The 20135-nt window shown below is 41.9% G+C and overlaps 1 protein-coding gene across 2 annotated transcripts in view; it reads right to left on the bottom strand.

Moving 5' to 3' along the window:
* The window catches only part of ANKFY1 (ankyrin repeat and FYVE domain containing 1), a 28308-nt gene that overhangs the window by 3207 nt on the left and 4966 nt on the right, over positions 1 to 20135 (bottom strand). Inside the window, exons 1-23 of one of the 2 annotated variants that reach the window (XM_054084887.1) lie at positions 19492 to 19556; positions 19152 to 19227; positions 16977 to 17112; positions 16355 to 16478; positions 14706 to 14855; positions 13656 to 13821; positions 12389 to 12593; positions 11573 to 11641; positions 10676 to 10875; positions 10164 to 10261; positions 9536 to 9758; positions 8476 to 8574; positions 7488 to 7641; positions 7161 to 7329; positions 5840 to 5958; positions 5339 to 5495; positions 3922 to 4122; positions 2693 to 2869; positions 2137 to 2284; positions 1784 to 1874; positions 1330 to 1454; positions 971 to 1117; positions 388 to 478 (exon numbers count right to left, since the gene is read on the bottom strand). In XM_054084887.1, the coding sequence (XP_053940862.1) occupies positions 388 to 478; positions 971 to 1117; positions 1330 to 1454; positions 1784 to 1874; positions 2137 to 2284; positions 2693 to 2869; positions 3922 to 4122; positions 5339 to 5495; positions 5840 to 5958; positions 7161 to 7329; positions 7488 to 7641; positions 8476 to 8574; positions 9536 to 9758; positions 10164 to 10261; positions 10676 to 10875; positions 11573 to 11641; positions 12389 to 12593; positions 13656 to 13821; positions 14706 to 14855; positions 16355 to 16478; positions 16977 to 17092 (3029 nt within the window). In that variant the 5' untranslated portion in view covers positions 17093 to 17112; positions 19152 to 19227; positions 19492 to 19556. Of the gene's footprint in view, positions 1 to 387; positions 479 to 970; positions 1118 to 1329; positions 1455 to 1783; positions 1875 to 2136; positions 2285 to 2692; positions 2870 to 3921; positions 4123 to 5338; positions 5496 to 5839; positions 5959 to 7160; positions 7330 to 7487; positions 7642 to 8475; positions 8575 to 9535; positions 9759 to 10163; positions 10262 to 10675; positions 10876 to 11572; positions 11642 to 12388; positions 12594 to 13655; positions 13822 to 14705; positions 14856 to 16354; positions 16479 to 16976; positions 17113 to 19151; positions 19228 to 19491; positions 19611 to 20135 lie in introns of those variants that run through there. The other variant, XM_054084886.1, reaches the window with a different exon arrangement.

The following is a 20135-nucleotide window of genomic DNA, read 5'->3' as shown; positions in this document are numbered from 1 at the left end:
AGAAAAGGCAGTTCACGTCAGCATCTTCAGTCATTTTCACACTACAAACAGCACCCGGTGGTGGCTGCCCAAATCTGTCGCCTGTTTCATAGCAAGTCAGCCTCACCGCTGAAAGTGGGCGTCTAAATCTGTTTCATGACTGGGACTTCATGATTTCTCATTTCCAACAGATCAGAATAGTAAGTGCACAAACTGCTTAAGATACCATTTTAGCCAGACTTCAAGTTACTGATCTAGCCACCAGGACAGGGTGGAATGTTTCAACTGGATTACTGGTTCCATGTCTATGTTTAACATGGAGGTTTCCTAAACTTCTAGAAGGAAGCCTAGCTACACTTGGGAGAGGAATTCGTTTCCTTGTAAGCACAGCAGGACATGTCACATTACCAGTGATGCTTTCTTGTCGTGACTCCAAATTTGGCAGTGCATTCGTAGCAGTTGGAGCCATCACACCAGGGAGGTTCTTTTGTCAGCATATCTGAGGCAAAAACATAAAGGCAAAATGGGCTCAGACACCTTTTGAGTCCACAGTAACATTAAGGGGGCTTTTCTGAGTTTGAGGTTGTATCTAGTCTGTAACTACCATTGCTGTAGCTGCAGTCTTGTTTGTAGACAGCATACAGCTGCTTCCATCAACATCACATTATCCATACCGACCAAAGAGCACGAGGTAAAAGCAGTAGCAAGGTTTTAAGCTACATTAGACTATGACACCAGCCGGGACTCTCCATCCCTGTCCTTCCAGAAAAAGGAATATTTAAACCTGACAGGTCTGCATTGGGCAACTTTTCGGCTGATCATGAGAAAAATTAATATTTCTACCCCACACTTAAAGCAGTAGAATATAAGGAAGTTCAGCCCCTCTGGAATGACTATCATCTAAGTCAGATGTCCAGAGTTCTCTCCTTCACCAAGATATCTCAGGAGCATAACCTAAAACCACTTTCAAACTGTAGCAAGGAGTACTTACCCAGCAGCCTAAAGAGCAGCTGTTTTGTAGCAACTTGATAGTTGAAGATATTGACTCCTTGATTATTGTTCACTCCAAGACGAGCCCCAGCTCTCACTATTGCACGACACAAGTTGGCGTTTCCCTTCATGTAAGCCAACAAGAGCACTGAAAAAAATAAGACATTTCCCTGCTAACAGAGTGGTAGGTCTTGTGTTGCACTCAGTCCACAGCAGAATCTTTAGTTCTTTTAAACTTCAATGTAACGTTTGCATCATATGTACTTGAATCTACTACCAATCATTTCAGCTTCAGAAGTGATGCACCGTTAGGATGGTTTGAGGAACTTTTGAGTTTAATAGCTGTTGAATCTCACCTACCTGTGTTTCCTTCAGCATCCGGTTTGTCCAGAGGGTACTCCGGCATACACTCCAAGAAGAGGTCACAGATGGCTGCTGCATTATCTTTCCCATATTGTCCCAAAATATGCATCGGTGACTGGCCTCTGGGGAAGAAAATTTGCCATCCTGATCGAAGTCTGTGTTCTATGACAGTTACCCATCCAACTCTGTTTTCAAGTCAGGTACAGCGTCAGTAAGGCTGAACCAAAGTAACTCGGCACATTATATACAGCTGCCTACTTTAACTCCCTTTTCTCAGTATATGTAATCTCCACGCCTTTAGACACAGCACACTCGGCATGCTTCACAGTAAAATCAGTGTAGAAAATACTACAATATAAACCACATCTCTGGGGTTTTTTATACAGTCATACCAGCACATATTTTAAAATACACTGCAGTTCTTTTAGTCTGTTAAGACTACGTTAATTACCTAATATTAAAGGCTTCTGCATCTACATTGCACTCTGTGAGGAGGACCCGGATATTGTTTAGGCGGCCATGCATCACTGCCAGATGAAGAGCTGAAAAGCAGAAGAGAAGCTTCAAAACTCTGAAGTAGTTAATGTCAGCAGTAATTACAGCCTCATAACATTAAGCACTCTCCTACTTCCCCCACCTTCCCTCTCCAAAACTGCTTTCATCAGCTTTGATCTCTCGGACTTTCCTTCTCCTTTTCATCTTTGAAGAGCGAGCCCATTCAGTGGACTCTCTCTACCACTAGAAGATATTATTAAAAGGCTTTCTGAAGTGTTTACATCTACTTGTAAGTCTTCAGAAGTTTACCATTATTTCCGTTTTCATCTACAGCGGCAAAGTCTACTCCGTTCTCCAGGAGGACTGAACAAATCGTGGGCAAATCTTGCTGCGCTGCTAAGTGAAGAGCAGTCTGACGATGCTTCGTCAGTTCATTCACCTGGGCACCTGCAAGCAGCTGTCAGGATGCAAGAAGGAATATGTTCAGAGATGTTTTCAGGGGTATCAGCCCACAGTTTATTTCTGTGAATGAAGCACACAAGACTCCACTGTACAGAGATATAAAATGCTATCATTACTGAGCTGCTGCAACTTGCGGTCATATTCAAAGCTGCAGGACGTGCACAGCAAGGTTCTTCTTTTGAAGTGAGCCACACTGCCTAGTCATCTCTGCAAGTCAAACGCTCATATGAAGGTTATCAATGCATCTCAGCTAACGGTACAAGCTAAGGGAACTTTATGCAAGTCTGAGTTCTGCTTCAGAGAGTGGTGTCACCTGCAGCTGACTCCTCCAGCCTACAGGCAATGTGTATTAAGGCAGAAGGTGCATTTTTAAGTAGAGGAAAAATGTCTCTCCAGTACCTACCAGATTACGCACAATGATCTCTGAGCCAGCTTGTACAGCCAGGTGGAGAGGTGTTAGTTTGGAGGCATCCTGGACCCGGGAGTTGACGTTAGCCTGTACGCTTATCAGGAACAGCACGCTCTCAATGTCAGAGTTCTGAACCGCTACATGTAGGAAATTCCGACCTTTATTATCAACCTGTGGCAGAAAGAGCGTGTGAAATGAAATCCACTATTGCTGTAGGACAGAAAGTTCTCGTGTAGTAGGACATATTTTTACCAAGAGATACTTGCTCCCTCTACTTGACGTGAACTATTAGTCTTGTTCCTTTCACTGCTTTGCATTAGAGACTGATTTGATCGATGTGACTATCAAATAAACTGAACTGAGACATTATCAGCTGCAACTGCTCACTCTAGTCTGCTTCAAACTACTTTATTTCTACTGTGTAACCTTGTTATCCCTCGACCACACACTGGAGAGTATTATGACACACAAAAAGTTAACAGCTGTTGTAGTAAAGTAAGTACTGAGCAGCAGGGAAGATGAACTGAGTTAAGTGAAGGAAACTGGAGTCAATCTGGCAATTAACATTGGAGGAAGATCCTGCCACACTGATGCCAAGTGCGTTACTTTTTTTGGCTTACTACCAAGTGCATGTTGCTGTTCATCTTTGTCTTGAAGCTGATGTTAAAGCATATTTAGAACTAGCTGTATTTGTAATCAAGTTTTAGATACATTACAAGAGCCCACTAAGCACTTAAATACTTTAATTATTAAACTTACATAGGGTAGGAAGAAACTCCTGAACAGCTGCCTGGAGTGTCACACCAGAAGCCTGAAGATACAGTTGGAGGTTTTATAGTTCAGCAGTGCAGCATAACATTTGTTATTTTAGATCAGGTTTTCTATATTGGACAGCTTTAGGAAAGCTAGGTAGTAGATCATTTTTTCACTAGCGCAGCACAAGACAAAGAGTTAGAACTTCCTCCTTGTGTACAAATATGCCTGTTCCTCGGTTTAGTACTGACAAACCTGCATAAGGTTTGATGCAACACTAACCCTTGATATTCTTACTCAAAGAACATACACATCTACAGTTTCCTCATAAATCCTGCTACAGAGAACTGGCATCTGGCAAGCACCATTGCATGTAAAGCCACCAAAGATCAGGCAGAATTTGCTTGCTGTACACCCGTACCATGGACCAGAGCAGTAAGACCAATGTGCTTTGAATACTCCCAGCTTACCTGTTCAGCTGCTCCCGGCTCCCTCTTCAGAATTGCTTCAGCTGCTTTGTTGTTTTTATATGTCATAGCACACGCAAAGGGAGTCATTCCTTGCCTGTCCCGTACGTTTAGCTTAATATCTGGATGTGAAATCATAAGCTGGATTATAACATTATGCTGGTTGCTAATGGCAACATGGATTGGAGTTCTTCCTTCTGCATCCTAGAAGGAAATCAGGAGGTTTGTTAGATGAAGATTCAGTAGTACACAAATCCTTCCCTAACTCTGAAAAGTAAGGAAGTTTATCAGTTTGAATCTGTGACACATCCAGCTGCCTTCAGCTGGGACACCAGACAGTTGCAGTGGGAGTTCAAATCTACTGTGTAAATGAAGAAAATTGGTGTTTGTTTCTCCAATTCCCATCCCATTTAAATAGCTCAGAATAACATTTCCCATGCAGTCAGACGTTGGGGGGGCAGAAATGAGCATTCAAGACCACAGCCAAGCATTCCAAGAGAATGCTTTCAAACTAACATTAATTTGAGGTATTTGATGTTAATACTTGATAGTAGTAACAACCCGTAGAATTTGATTTTTATGTGAAACAACGAAGTGCAGACCACAGCACACAAACCTGAAGCATCATTCCCACAGATCCAGCACTACAGATACTTCCCTGCTTTGACTCTCGGGCAATAGCACTAAGTTTTCTGGAAGCTAAACAAGTCAGAGTTCCCTCACTGAAAATACAACAGCATCAGGCACGTCTGTTATGCAAACAGTATATTAAAAGTCTAGCAAATTCAAAGAAGGTGTTTAAGCACTTGTCTGTGCAATTTACAGCCGCAGCTGCTTTATGACTCTGTTCTGTCACCCATTTTGATGTCATTTTCAATAGCATCAGTACCTAGAAATGTTATGCCTTCATTTCTTTTGCTGCTATTTGTCAAGCTTCTGTTTCAGGATTACTGTGTGATCAGAAGTGAAGCGTGCCTCAGTCACCTCACCACCACTTACTCAGCAGAAGACACTGGCCAAACACACCGACAGAATAGAGTATTCTGGAGTTTCATACTACAGTTGATCTCACAATTAACTGCAGCAGAACACAGCCTTGCTCCTGCCTTTAATTCACAGCAGGGCAAGAAGAGCTGTATTCCAATCATCACACCAGAAAACTACCGCTGCAGGAAGTATTCCATCTGATTATGTTCCTTCAATATCACTTAACCTGTCATATAGGCAGATGAGCACTGGATATGACACCAACGGACAGGAAAGAAAGGAGGACCGCAGCCTGCCATTGCATTGGCTCAGCCATAACTGAAAGATGTTCTTCCTACTGAGAAAAACACACCGCTGAGAGGGAACTTTGTTTTCACTACACTAGAGGCAAAGAACCAACTCCAAAGAAACTGTGCACAATGTCTCCACCCACCTGAGCATTGACATTGGCACCAAACTCCAAAAGGCACTGGATCATCTCTTCTAGTCCCCAGCAGGCTGCCAAGTGTAGGGGGGTCTGTCCATCATGAGCTTCCTCCTCTCCTTCTCCATTTGGGCCTGGCTTTCTGGGACTATTCACATCACAACCACTAAACCAAACACAACAAAGTCAATTTATTACAATTAATCAAGAATTATCAGTTCCAAACCAGGGTCAGAAGAAAGTTTACAAGAGCTGATCCAGCAACTGCTGACACATTCTACATAGGCACACGTTTCTGATTTTAGTTTGACCCTTGTCATCAAGAACATGATGCTACTACAAATAACAGGATGTGTCTTTAAGACTAGTCTTCCAGAAGTGCCATCCACCCCTCAAAAGAATAATGAAGCACATACCTGTTACTGCCTCAAAATAGCATTTGATTTATCTATATCAGGAAAATACGTGCATGCACATTAAGAGGTTCGTGTTTTAGAAGGAGGGACTGACCTGCGAATAAGAAAGCATGCTATTTGTTCATTATTTTCATCAATAGCTCGATGAAGAAGGGTTTGTAAGCAGCCACTTGGTCCTGACCCCCAGCAGGTTGAATCACAGCCGTGCCTAACCTGGAAGGAGAAACATAACGAGGCAGTGAGGTACTTATGTCACCAGCAGGTTCCTGCTACTTCATATAGGCCTTGCCTGATGCTTCTGAAACAACATCCCTTAGAGGGAGAATGCGAGATGCCTTATCTATTGCTGTGACAGACACCGAGTTTCAGGAAGCTATCTTAATGTCTTCCAGATCAATACTCTACCGCTCTACTCTGTAATGATTAGGAACTGCTTACTAACAGTTCAGATATCCACCCACGTGCTCTGAACAGACAGGTCTTAAGCCACTTTGGGTAACAGTTCTCACTTTCAGCAATGACAAGTGCCTAAAGTGAATCAAGCAAGGAGATGCTGCCTTTGAAGATCTGGCCCATTTCCTTGCTTTCCTACACACAGCTAAACAGAGATCGGGGTTTCAGGAACTGTATTTCTAATGTTTGTATTCTACTACAGAACAACTCACTCAGACCATGTGGTACTTAAGCGCTTAAGACTTGTTCCAGTCCACTTTACAAACTATTTAAAAGGTCTATACTTGAGTAGTTGCAGTGTTGACTCCATAAAGATTCTCATCAAATATTTGCAACTGGTCACGTAGTTACAAAATGTATTTCATGTATTTCTCAAGCCATCAACACAGATTGTAAAGAGTTTTCTCTAGCAAAGATAGCTGGATATGAGAGACAAAGTTTTCAATTAACTTCCTTATGATGGAGACTTAAGGAGCTCTACTCGCATCTCCTAAGTCCTTTCCTGCTGAACCACCTATGCTTGAAACTGAAGTCTTAAAAGTAAATACAAACTTTTAAAAGCCCTCTTGATTGAACTTTGAGATGCAATTAAAACCAGCACATATGCTAAAGCATCCATGCAGGTGTTCGGGTTTATTAAGGAAGCTGATCATTATACAAGTCTGGTGTGCTACAGATCTATGGTTTCAGTAAACCCTTACTCTTTTCAGGATCAGGAATCCACATAGCGCATTCTACACTTTGATTCCTGTGGCTGCCAGATATTTGGCCATGCAGACTACGGTGTTTAAAGATTTCCCAAGAAAAAGGAACTTCTGGTGAAGAAAAACCTCTAGAGGTTAGATAGTGGTATAGAACTACTCTGTTCTGTTCATGCATTGAGTTTTGTTTTGCTGATAACCCCTCTGTTGTTAGCAAGATGCACAAAAGCGAGACCAAATTAAGTCAAGTGACAGTCCTACCAGAGTCGATGCAATGTCTTCCAGATTGCTTTCTAAGGCAAGCCACAAAGGAGGATTTCCTTTCTCATCTGGCACAGACATGTCTGCTCCCCTGGTACAAATAGCATCTACCACGAGAGGGAGCTGGTTTTTGATAGCCAGCTGTAAGGCAGTCTCTCCATCCTGTGTTCTGTAAGACACAGTTCAAAGTGTGTTATTACATGAAATGAGGCCTCGTGTTACAGTACTTCACCGGCAAAGGCAAGAACCATCTCCTCTTGTGTGTATTAAAGGCAGTCATCACTACCCACTCCTAAATACACAATGTTAAATCAGTTAAGATCTTACCTGACATTGATATCCGCCTGATGTTCCAGCAAGAAGAGCGCACTCTTACTGTCCTGTCTCTGTATCGCCATGTGCAGCAGAGTCTGTCCGTCTGACATGGTGTCGTTGATGGATGCCCCAGAGCCAAGCAGCTGAGCTGCTATTGTGTGCATGCCTGAAGAGTTAAAATTCATGAGTATTTTACCTTCAGTTCTGTGAGAGACACGCTGCCGATAAAAACCTCGACGCTTTATTTATTAATTTTCAGTAATTACATTAAGAGATGCACTCAACCAATGCTAGAGCCTATTAAAATTTACACAGACAAGGCTGAACCAACTCGCAACCCTACCCATCTTGAATATTCATTTACAGACTTATTGAGCATTGATTACTGAGCCCTTTTGGTCTTGCTTAAAAACACAAGATACAGTCTGGGGTACAGCAGAGCTTTGCAGTAGAATTCTCCTTAACTATACCTAGCCTAATCCTTCACATCACACTTCAGGCTTTTGCCCAACAAATGTAACATATTACAAAAATGTAATAACTTCGGTAGTACTGTCATAAGCTACTCCCTGTTTAGGTTCTTCAGAATCGGTATTTAAAGTTCCATTCTCCTCAACAGCTGCTTAAAGTAGCACCTTCCCTTTGTAAAGCTCAGCATTACACTATGAACCAGCATATAGAAGAGTTAACCATGGACAGACAACATGGTGATCTGATACGAAAACTAACAGGGAGTTCACAGGAGAACAATTCCAGAGTGGCAAATACAGTTGTAGGCAAGAGGCTCCAGGCTACCTGCTAGTGAACTAGGAAAGCTGTAGGCCTGGAAGTCTATCAGTAAGTCAGATGTAAACACTCAGTTTTAGAAGCTGAAGAATCATCTAAAGCTCTTCTCAACGGTTTCTCACTAGCAGCACAAGATGAGTTTCATCTTAAAAGTCTTACTGCATCATAGCTTCTGGATCTTTGTAAGCTCTCATCTCATTCTGAAGGGACATACCTGTCCAAAGAGCCAATCCCAGCACAGTCTGGTCTCTTGAGTCCTTTAGACTAAAGTCAGGAATGATTTGCAAGTTGTTGGTAGCGTGAAGAGCATTAGCTAAAAAAAAAAGTGTAAGGAATTAGAACGTTCTTGTACTTGACCTGCAGTTGCACACTGAAAGCTCCAGGAGTAGCAGTGTCACATTTTGAAGTTGGCCGTTTCTTCAGCAGTCAGTTTGAGAGATCTGAGCCACGTATGTTCAGTGTCCCAAAAGTGACACTGTTCAGGATTCAGGTAGTAGCGCCACTACTGCCTCATCTTAATACTTGTACTAAAAAACATGCAACTTTTGAGCTAAGAGGCCTAACCTGCCCCCTTTCTACCTCCATCTTCAAACAGAGTGGTCTACACCAAGCTCTGATAATTAAAAGCAAAGGCTGTACTGCAACATGGTGGCAGCACCTCTCTCTCTCAGCTCCCTGGACAGAGGATATTCTGATATTCTCCCCCATTCGCCTACTCCATTCTAAACCCCATTTGTGGGAGAAGACAAAATAGGTCTTGCTTCAGCTGTCAAACTCCCTTCCTGCTACTCAAAAGAAGCCAAACTTGTAGCAAGCTGTCACCTGTATTTCAGTATCCACGTCTCAACTCAAGCACAATTCCAGCATTAGTCTGTACAAACTCTCTTACTGGAAGTGCTGAGAGAGGCACAAGTCTTACCACCGAAACATGCCTCTATCCATGTTTGATTCCAGCATTTACCTGAATCAAATGCTTTGAGAGGGAGAGAAAAGGGATCTCAATAGTACCGCCAGAACACAACCCAGGGCTAAGTGTTTGTGTCCATCATATACAGTGGAGATTTTAGAATGATTTATGGGCAAATTAATTTTCTAGTCTTAACAAGGAGATAATTTCAGTTTAACGTTAGGTTAAGCCAGTCTTACTAACTGATCTGTTTAAACATTGTTTAAAGGAAGACATGCTTTATTAGCAGTTTGTGAGAACGTTTTAGATGCCATCCTGACACCATTCCAGTACAGCATCAGTACAGCATGAAGCAGAAAACCCTCACCTTTTTGTTCCAAGATAACTGACACGACATCTGGGTGGTTGTAAGCAATAGCCATGTGAAGGGGAGTTTGCAGATAAACATTCTCTGCTGTTGAAGAAGATGTATCCTTCTGCCCAAGTGCTGCTTCTGCCGTCTGGATGTTTGGGTTGGCTCCTTGCTGCAGAAGTTCGGCTGTCAGGCTTGCTAGGCCATGCCTACAGGCTGTGTGCAGTGGTGTTTCTCCCTTCATTAAAGAGAGTACCAGGTTAATAGCTTGAGATGTGAAACCCAGAAGAGAAGCAGTTTTTAAACTACTATGTCCACAAGAATAGGTGTAAAGAGCTTAAGTCCTGGTAGCTGAAGCTCCTTTGGACTTTCAAACTACATGAGTTAGCCTACATTAAGGACTTTGTTACAAAAGGCACCAAGAGAAGTGTTAAAAGCATGTTAACAACTGGTGATGCTGCCAGAACAGAGCCATGAGAATGCAGTTGTTAGCTGACCATGACTAAATAACTGAAAACATGCAAAAAGCTCAGCAGGTGTTCCATCTTGCTTTAAGCTATGGTTAGCAAAAAAACATCTCTGCTTATTCCTGAAGAAAAATAAGGAAACTTTGAGGCAAGAGTCTATAAGTTTCTAATTTTACCCATTTGTTTTGGTGGTTGACTTTTGCTCCATGCGTTGCTAGGAAGAGAGAAGCTGCCTCATTTCCTGCACCAGCTGCCCTCTGAAGCAGGCAGTTTCCTAAGGAAAAAACAGAAACACTGCTGGAGTGCTACTCCAACCAAATTTTGATACAAATAAGCACGCTAGCACCCACCCTAATACCTTACAACATTAAAATTTCAAGCCAACAAGGAAAACCCCACCCACTAGTAGTCTCTTGCAATGCTGGGCTGTCACATGCACTGCCATTTAGCAATCATGCATTCTGAAACCGTAAAGAGGATGTTAGGACCTGGCAAAGAGTTCAGATTTTCTGTTACTTCCTGCAAGTCAAACTCAGCTTGGGACCTCTCAGTGTTCCAGCCTTACCACCTATCATTTGTCATGCAGTAAATGCTGCTGAAGCTCACGGAGCTCCTCAGGGTGCAGTTAGTGCTAAGTAATTAACTTACAAGTCTTCCACCTATGCAGAAATACAAACCTCTGTTTTACCTGTTACTGTGTCTGGAGCATCTGTATTGCTCCCTCGTTGGATCAACCTTGCCGCGAAGCTGTTCTCATCAAATGAGGTTCCATTTACAACAGGAGCATCCTCAAAAGGGTTTACAGACTGATCCGATGACACAGTGATATACTGAACTGCGAGCCACAGGGCTGTACTTCCTTCGTGATCCTTCAGCTCCAAGTCTAGTCTAAAAATAAGAGTTAATGTTCCCCAATTTATACCTTAAAAAGTGGTCCCCAATGCAGCCTAAGTTTCAAGTGTCTGAACAGCTGTACTAGTTTATCTAATACTTCACTGACAACTTCTGCTTGCCAAGCAGCCTACTGTGGCTCCAGTTACCTCAGAGAATTTATGGGTATTGTGAAACAAGCAAGACACCTTTTAGTGACTACCAGATTTAGGCTCATTGCTCCTAGAAGCGTGGCCCTGATAGATTAAGGTTCCCACAAAACACAAGAGGCAAATCATCTTGTATTTGAGTAAACTGCGTTCAAGAACTGCAAATTCAACTACCAAGAAACTGAGTGAACATTTTGCTTCATGACCCTTAAAAACCACCTGTATTAGCTTTAAACAGTACTCAAGAATGTATTCAGACACAAAGATTTTTATAACTCCTTTTTGCTCCATTACAAATTAAATTATTGCTACTTTATTTCACTCAGTCGTCTTTGAAAAAGACTGAGATGGAGGGCAGAAACTTACTGGGCTCCTGGCATTGTTCTGGCTGTCTTAAGTCATGCAAAGCTTTTACACTTTTGCATCCCAAGCCCATCATTACTCTTATCATATGGCAAAAAGGCACAGAAGAGTTGTTCAGCCACTTTTAATCTCTTCACTGCACAAAATGACCCCAGTATATTTTACATTGAAGTGACACTTACTGTTTGCACTGGAGAAGCTGACTGAACACAGGTTCATTCCTGACCACAACTGACACATGTAAGGGTGTCCTGCAATCAGAGCAGAGCACAGGTACATTAGGAACAAGCGAGATGCTTAAGATGCTTTGTCACCAACATGCCCCTAGAGATATATTAGGTTAACTTTTGTCACTGCTTTCAGAAAGGCACAGGCACAGCTTGAAAGAAAGAGCAATCTGCCTTTTAGTGGACAGGATTCCAATTAATTTAGTAGTAAGCAACTCTTCGCACTCATGTAAGAGCTAACCTTTGAGGAAAAAACACAAGAGCTCAATTTACCAGAACCGAGCAGCTGATAAACTCCAAGTCTCGTACATCATTTAACACCATTGTTTGCCAGCCCAACCTAAGCTGTAGAGCAGTTTACAGGCCCTGTGCTTCAGTTAAACACACTGCAGACACTGGCTCTTTCAGATAATTTCTGTTTCTCTGACAGTTTCAAAGAGAAGCGCCTTTCAGGTATACCATTTGTCATGTTGGTTCGCTTGCTTTACTGTTCAGTGACTCCATAAAGGCAAACTAATTGTGTGCCAGGTGTTTCAACACAACCAACTCCTCCAGCTTTCTACAGCTGCGCTATCATTAGTTAGTCCCAACAAAGTACCACTCAGCCTGTACAGCTCTCTGCTATAAGCGCTACCCACCAGTCTCTGGATTAATGATTTCCCCCTTCCTGTTTCCAGTATCTTCTGCGCTTTGCTGACAGACCTGCGCAGGTTCTTCGCTACAGTGTTATCTGTTATGCTGGTAGCAGACATCACTTCACACAGTATTCACCTTCCTTTGCTGTCCTGCATGTTGGGGTTGGCTCCCGCCTGCAAGAGGGACTCCGTAATCTGTGCCATCTCTGCCATGACGTCCGGCAAGTGCTTCTTAGGGCTGTACGATGCCACAAGGTGCAGGGGAGTCTCCTGGTCTCCTAGCGTGGCAGCGTTCACACGGGCACCATTTTTAATAAGAAAGTTTGCAGCAAATTTATCTCCTTTTGTGAAACAAAACAAGGTTATTTATGGATAGATTGGAACCCTGCATATCTTATACAAGTTCTGAAAATGGATACACACAATTTCCCTCAATGCCATACAGACATTCCAACCAACTGCTCTTAGAATGCCTTTGCAACAGGTAACTTCAAGAACGCTTCACTGCAACATCAGGATTAAAATATTTCATAATAACCTTTTGGAAAATGCATTGTTGCCCAGAGGTTACGTGTGACAAGTTCACACACGGTTTTATTTGTTGTGGCAACACCAAGTTTGCTAATTCCTCTATCAGGATAAATCCACTGCTTTAAAGCACAACAGGACAAATTGTGAGGCTAAACATACAAGGAGTTTTTGAACAAAAGGATATCAGTCAAAAGCAGGTAGTTGAAGCTAGTGACTGTCTGTTCAATACTTCTACACTGTATGATATTGAGGGAAATCATATGCATCCATTTTTGGATAAGCTCAATATAACGACCTGCTGTGCTCAAACTTGGAGTTCTCTGATAACCATGCTACTATTCACTGGAGCTTTGAAGATGTTCAGACTGGCATAGAAACACCTACATCTGTTCCTCATCTTCTTCCATCCAGTTTTCCCTCCTCTGTAACTGCTGTCCCGTAACAGGGACTCCTGCTGTTAACCATAATCACAAAGAAGCATACACGGCATCCAACCAAGGTCTAGAAAAAGACTTCACCTTTGCCACTAGCCCATCACACTTGATTCAACTACTTGTCAGAAAAACGCTGTGTTGTTAAATCAGAGTATTCTCAGTATCTCTCTATGATACAGCAGACAGTAACTGCACAGCATCCAGAAGCTATCTGGTAAAGTTCATTTCACAAGCCAGCAGGCCAGCTTCCAAAGCCCAAACAAGAGTTTGTGTGGTTTTAAGTTTAAAAAAAAATAGAAATGGGACAAAGTTCATCCTTGACTAAAATTTTCTAACTGAAGTATTAATTACAAAGCAACACAGGAAGATACTTTAGAATATATATTCCACACTGGGAAAAACTGCACATTAACAAGGCTTCATAGTCTACTTACTCACCTCTCTGGATGGCTTTATGCAACAGACTCCAGCCTCTCTTGTCCACCCTGTCTACGTCAGCCTTGTAGTTGACCAGTGTAGTTGCAATACTCTCCAGCCTTTGGGCAAGGGCTAGATCCAAAGCAAGATCTCCGTTGTGATCCAATTCATTGAGCTTCCCAGGAAGCTACAACACAAATTCAGTCATTTGACATTAGTTAGAGAAACTGTCACCAGCCCAATGTAATATTTTAACAGCCTATTCCAACTCCCTCACCACAGACCCAGAGCTCTACCGGTAAATATGCCAGTGTTGATTTGCGTAAGTGCATCTTACACAGAAACAAGAAAAACACCAGCATGTGGAGGCCCACCCAGAGGGCTGTTCCATGGGAAAACAGTTCTGTTTGCAAGCCCTCTTTAGCTCACAGGAAGCAAGACTAGCACGATGCTGCCTATATATTCACACTCCACACAGTAGTAGGAAGAATAACTCAGTCATTCCTTTAAGACACCTCAAATCCCAACTGGATTAGCACCTAAGGGTGCTAAGTACTGCTACAATCCCAGCTTCCAAGAAGGATTTGGGGCATCTACAAGGACTAAACTGCAAACTAAATTGATAATTAATACCTGAACAATTCTCGCTTTCCCCTTGTCCGGGGACAACTTATTTCCCAGTTGTTTAGTGTTTGTCTGAACAGAACAAATACTGCTACTTCAAACATTCAAGAGAACAGGAAAAGCGTTTGTTCCAAGAAACGACACCTACTGCACTGCCACAAAGCAGCAAAGTTGACTATTAAACCATTTAACTTTAAATGAGCATAGCAATGCCAAGTACTGGATGATATTAGACACAGTCTGGTGCGTGCAAGACTTTTTCAGAAGTGATTCACAACACTTAACTATGACTTTATGAAGCCTTTACTGCTAGAGCTCTGTTACAGACACAGAAGTAGCTACAGCTATATGCAAATAAGAATTAGTGACAAAAATGAATAACTATTTAGAAACGAGATATTTGAAACACCAAATCCTACAGACAGATCAAATAAGTCTCACTTGTACCTGTGAATCCATTTCGATAAGATACAAAAAGACTACATCTTCTCTCTCCACTTTAATAGCCTTATGCAAGGGATATTCTGTCTTTGACTTGAACATTTTGTACAACAGCTGAGCACTCATGCTACTGAAGTCTTCTTTACGCAAGTCATCCTGGAAATAAGAAAAAGGATAAGCACGACTCGTTATTAACTAACAAAGCATTGCACAATAGAATGATGAAGTTCACAAAGCTAGTTCAGTTCAAAGCTCCATTTTGATAAAACTACAACAAGCAGGAACAATCCACAAAAGCCAAGACTAGGAAGAAACACTCAGGAAGTTTTATGCCTTATATTTTAGTTTCAAGAACAAGTAGTAAAAGTTTTCTTCCCTTTTGTCTCCAGACATAGAAAATGAGCATTTTACCGAAGTTACAACAGATTAACAACCGGTCTCTAAACTAATTCTCTACCTGGACTTAAATCCCAGATTAGAATTTTCTAACGGAGCAGCCTATGGCTATTGAAGACTCTGAAAAACTGAAAAAAAGTAAATAGAAACTTAGGAGTAGAAAGACCTTACGTTTGAGAAACCACACCATTTCTAGGTAGAGTACAGTGTCACAAGTAGGAGCTAGAAGCAAGAAAATGTTAAAACAGCTGACTGGCAGGTTGATACAAGAATTTCTTTTCTATATTCACAGACCAAAGCATTCCCCTCTGCTCTAGCATGAGCCAAACAGAGACATCCACACCTGGATGACACATTTTAGACTTAGAATAACCTAAACTCTCATGTACAGGTCTGCTGTTGATAAACCTTTAAAATAAGACTAATCCATTACACAGGTAATCAAACAGATCAGAGGAAGTGAAACTTCCAAGTCAGCTGCAAAACTACCTCGCCATTCCCTTCATTACAGGAGCTGAACTCTTCCCTGGTTGCCCTGGATTATTTTTAGAAGTAAAAGCAGGCCTGGGATTTGTGATCCATACAGACAGAGACCAACTATGGATGAACTCCTAAAGGTCAAAGCCCAGATTTGATAAACAACCCTCTTGCTTTTTAGCACATAATCCCTTTGGTTTGGCTCATGTTTAGGAAAGTCAGATGCTTTTTACAGTGAAGTATCACAATGAACACAACAGCTCTGCAGGCTAAAAGCTACTTCCCTCCCTGTCAAGACGTATTCACACCAAAACAGACAATGGATATAACCTCTAAAGACAACAAAAAAATCTTAGAGGAAGAGCCATTTCATGTGCTTTGTTTCAAACATGTAATCATGATCTAGTATTGTAGAGAATACCAACTAACACAGCGTGTCAAAAGCACATTTTATAAAGACAACTGAAAAAGATGTGAAGGGAAAAGCCACACCTGCCTTCACATCAGGATGCAGGGCAGGCCAACGTGACAGCTTTTCTTCAACCCTGTCGCTCCTTGCAAACACCCAACAGTCCGCATAACAGGTTACTTTAGACACTGAAAGTGATCAGGAATCCATGTAGCCGCCATCCTAACACCACCCTAACTGGAATGCTTAAATGCTAGAATACCAAGAGACACTCCTGAGGTTAAGTAGTACAGTAAGCTAAGCAGAATTCTACTCACTAAGTTCCTATACTTTGCAAATACCACTACTCTTGCTTCCCTCTGACAGTACTTACCCAGTGACTGGCAATTATCTCAGCACAGTAGTTCAGAAGAGTGCTGGCATTCAGCTCCTCAGCAGTCTGATAGAAACGAATGCAGTTTCTCACATTAACTAGTGACATGACTCCTTTTTCACATCTGTCAAAATAGGAAAGCCAATATTCAGTAATCAGGACACAGCTTTACTGTAACCACTTTCCCATGCTGTAAAGGGTCCTATACGTTCCTTTTCCTAGACACCAGGAAAAGAAGGCTTAGCCTTGCTTTACTATAAGGGTGAGCACAGCATAAACATACTTTAATCAGAGGACTTGTAAGACAGTTTCCATAAGAGCAGACTCCTACTGAAGCAGAATCTAAGCTAAGGTCCCATGAAACACCACACACTTCTTCTTAACGCCACATTAGGGAAGAGTAGCTTGACAGGGAGACGAACTGGACAGCGAACATAAAAGCTACGAGAAAATTTGCTCCAGTCTACCTGGGGTGCAAGGCTTCATTTCTTGTGATCAACTGAACGTCCTGCTGTATTATGGAAAACCTCAAAACTTGGGAAAAGCAAAATTTGATCCAACTGTCAGCAGCTACCATCTTATTTCTATTCAGACAAGGTTCACTGTATTTACCAAGACTCACCTTTCCCTAAGCAGCTGGAGCTGAAATTTATTAGCTAGTTTCATAAGCTCTGTCAGGAAGATATCATCTTCTCTTAGCTCAAGCTCATCTGTGTAGATCCAGCGCAGCATTGCCATGGTTACCTCTGGGTCAGCATCTGGTACAGGGAGCAACAGGGATTAATAAAATACTCAAAGAACAATCACCTATTCAAGTAGTTGCTATTCCTCTGCCTGTTAAAGCCACAGCTACTATCAAAAAGAGTGCCTTGCTGAAACTGTACTACTGTAGTTCAATCATAACATCAAAACAGAGGCAAAACTGCTCAGAAGTTGAAACCTGTAACAATACTGGCACCAAGCAGGAAAACCTGTTCCACTGGAACACTGTGCAGAATGCAGGGAGCTCTAGAACATTCCCTGCCTGCTACAAAAACATGGCAAGTTTAGGGGCCAGTGATGCCCCTTTCGAGTCTTTGGTTCTTCCTGTACAGCTAAATCCTCACATACGTTTGACAAGCACAGATTCCCCTTTCAATCTAGAGTATCCTCTCTCTTTTATGTGACAGCCGTGCTATCAACTGTTGCATTCCAATACAGGTATGTACACCTTGGAATGACTACAAATATTTAAAACTGCTGGGAACCGTTTCTAGGAAAGGTGCAAACCAGTCAGTTTAAGCAGATGGTCACACTTCAGGTGTTCACAAAACAGATCATAAGCCTGATCTTCCTATACAGTGACAAAACCAGGAACCTCCACCACAGGACAGGAGATGGACAAACCCATGGCCAGGGACTTCTGTCACCTCGTCAGAAGTCTAGTGACAACCCTATTTAAGAGAACGTAGATGACAATAACTCTATATATTTAAAGATCAGGCCAATTACAACAAAAATACCATTCATTTAGAAAAAATCACAATAGTCCCTTAAGCCTTCTTGTTTGTCTTTAAAATGAAAATATACATGACCCACCCCAGAGCACCTCCTTTACACGAAGGGTTGCCCTAGATCATTTGCAGTACCAGACAGTACTCGGCACAGCACGTAGACAGCCTCCTGAGAAACAGCAGGTTTTACTAAGGAAAGTATATTTTGCCACACTTGAAGTAATCAGAAAACCTACTTGAGCTGTAATATCAGCTCTGCTCTGGCAGAGATAAGAGCCCATTTTCTCTCTCCCAACAAGAGAATCTGTTCTTCTCTTTCTGCTCTTCTTAAAGAGTAGAAAATTCTGCAGACCACACAGATTCCAAAAACACTCAAATTTCAGTGCAGCCTGTATTCTGAAGTCAGGATTCAGGCAATCTTAGCTTCCAAGTTCTTAAGAGAACCACTCGAGAAAGCCATGACAGATTCTAAGGGACAGCTTGTCGCTTGCTACAACTCTTTCATACCCCAATCCTTGTGCCATTTATCAAATTTTATTTATTTAAATAAATCCATTTCACACAGTGGAAAGCATCATTTACAAGCATTTATTTTAAGCATCACTCTATAATAAGAAGTGTTCGTGTTGTTAAACATGCAAGACTGCTGTTACATTTGAGATTCTCAGACTAGCCTAAAAGTGGGGCTAGAAATTATATGAACTGCCACTTGCAACATGACTACAATTAACTTAAGAGCTTTCAGGTAATAACCTTCTGTTAGCACAGCACTCTGTTTAAAAACTCCTTGGCATCTATTTTTCTTGTGGCTGCAGAAAGATCCATAAATCCTTTTGCAAGAAAGCTTGTGATGTCTCATAAAACCAGCTTGCTGCAACTTGCTTCTTTCCAGTTTGTCTGCACTTAGAATTCATAAGACGAAGTGCAGAAAGTGAAGCCAATGCTTAATATTCAAAATGCCAGCCAGCAAACTTGCTGGACTTCATGCCCGGTTTTACTGCTCACACATTAACTGTATAAGGCTCTTCTATACCATTAAGTACAGAAAAAAAAGCTGTCAAGAGGTTCGACCTGCAGAAATAACACCCAGTGTAAGTACATGCAAGAAACAGCTACAGCAGAACAAAACACTGGCTCTCTTTTAGCAAACTCCTCTTCCTCACCTGTTCTGCAAAGGTATCAAAGTGCCAAAGCCCATAATGTTTTAGTAACACATGAGTATTTGTACTCATTTCCCCCACACACTCTGTTAACAAGCAGCAAGGTATTTCCATGACACACTTCAGAGAAATTATGCACACTACCTCAAAAAGCCCTGTCCTTAAAGGAAGAAGTCAAGCTCCTCCACACAGTTTTGTTTTTCATTATGTTTAGTTGACCCTAGAAAAGACAAACAGGCCACCATTCTCAACCCCTGTTCATTAAAGAGAAAGAAGTCAAGTTATTGATTTGACTAGCACTAGCACCAAGTTCACAGGCGTTTCACCACATTTTGGAGACAGAGCTCCACAATTAATGTATTAAGCACCACTTTTTGTGGACAGCAATGGTCTGGAAGGTCTATAAGGAACCTCTTCCCAACCAACCCTTTCATCAGCCACCCTAAAGACAACTGAAGCATCACACTGTGGAGCAATGACTGACCTGACAGATCCAGCTCCTCCGTCGAGGCAAGGTTGGCCAGACTCCAAGCATCGCTGCGTGCCGCCAAGACAAATTTGTGAGCACTGATGTGCTTGTCCCTGACCTTTATCTTCAGATCACTGATGAGAGGGCAAAAAAAAAAGCAAATACAGGTATAACACAGACTTGCCGTGTGCTTAGGTACACACAGATTCAGCATCTCCATGGTATCTATTTCCTGGTATCCACATTTAGGTGCAACTCATTGAAGACAACAAAATGCATTCCATTGGTTAAGTGTAACGTGATGCCAAATGACATAATTCTTATTTTTCTAGGGAGAAACGCAGCAAGTCATTAGCATTTGAAGTGTTTGGGTTTGGCTTTTTTCTAACCATTTTGGAATAAACTGCAAGGGAACTATTGTAGAAGACAGGAAAACCCAACCATCTTGGGGTCACATATTTACGTTGCCATATCCACACTAACACTGTCAGCCAAGCACCGATGGCTTCAGGCAAGACCAACAAGAGAACAAACAATGTTTGAAGCAGTCTGAGTGCAAGGGAGACTCCAAGAATCCCCAGTTCCCCAGACCTCAGCTGTCAAGAACACTGATTGCATTCTGACCCCTTTAACACAAGGTTTTCCTTTGTAGTTAGAAG

This window comes from Cuculus canorus, chromosome 20 (genome assembly GCF_017976375.1).
Source record: "Cuculus canorus isolate bCucCan1 chromosome 20, bCucCan1.pri, whole genome shotgun sequence".
NCBI lineage: Eukaryota > Metazoa > Chordata > Aves > Cuculiformes > Cuculidae > Cuculus > Cuculus canorus.
Note: the sequence above shows the minus strand (reverse complement) of the source record. Positions and strands in the feature narration are given on the sequence as shown.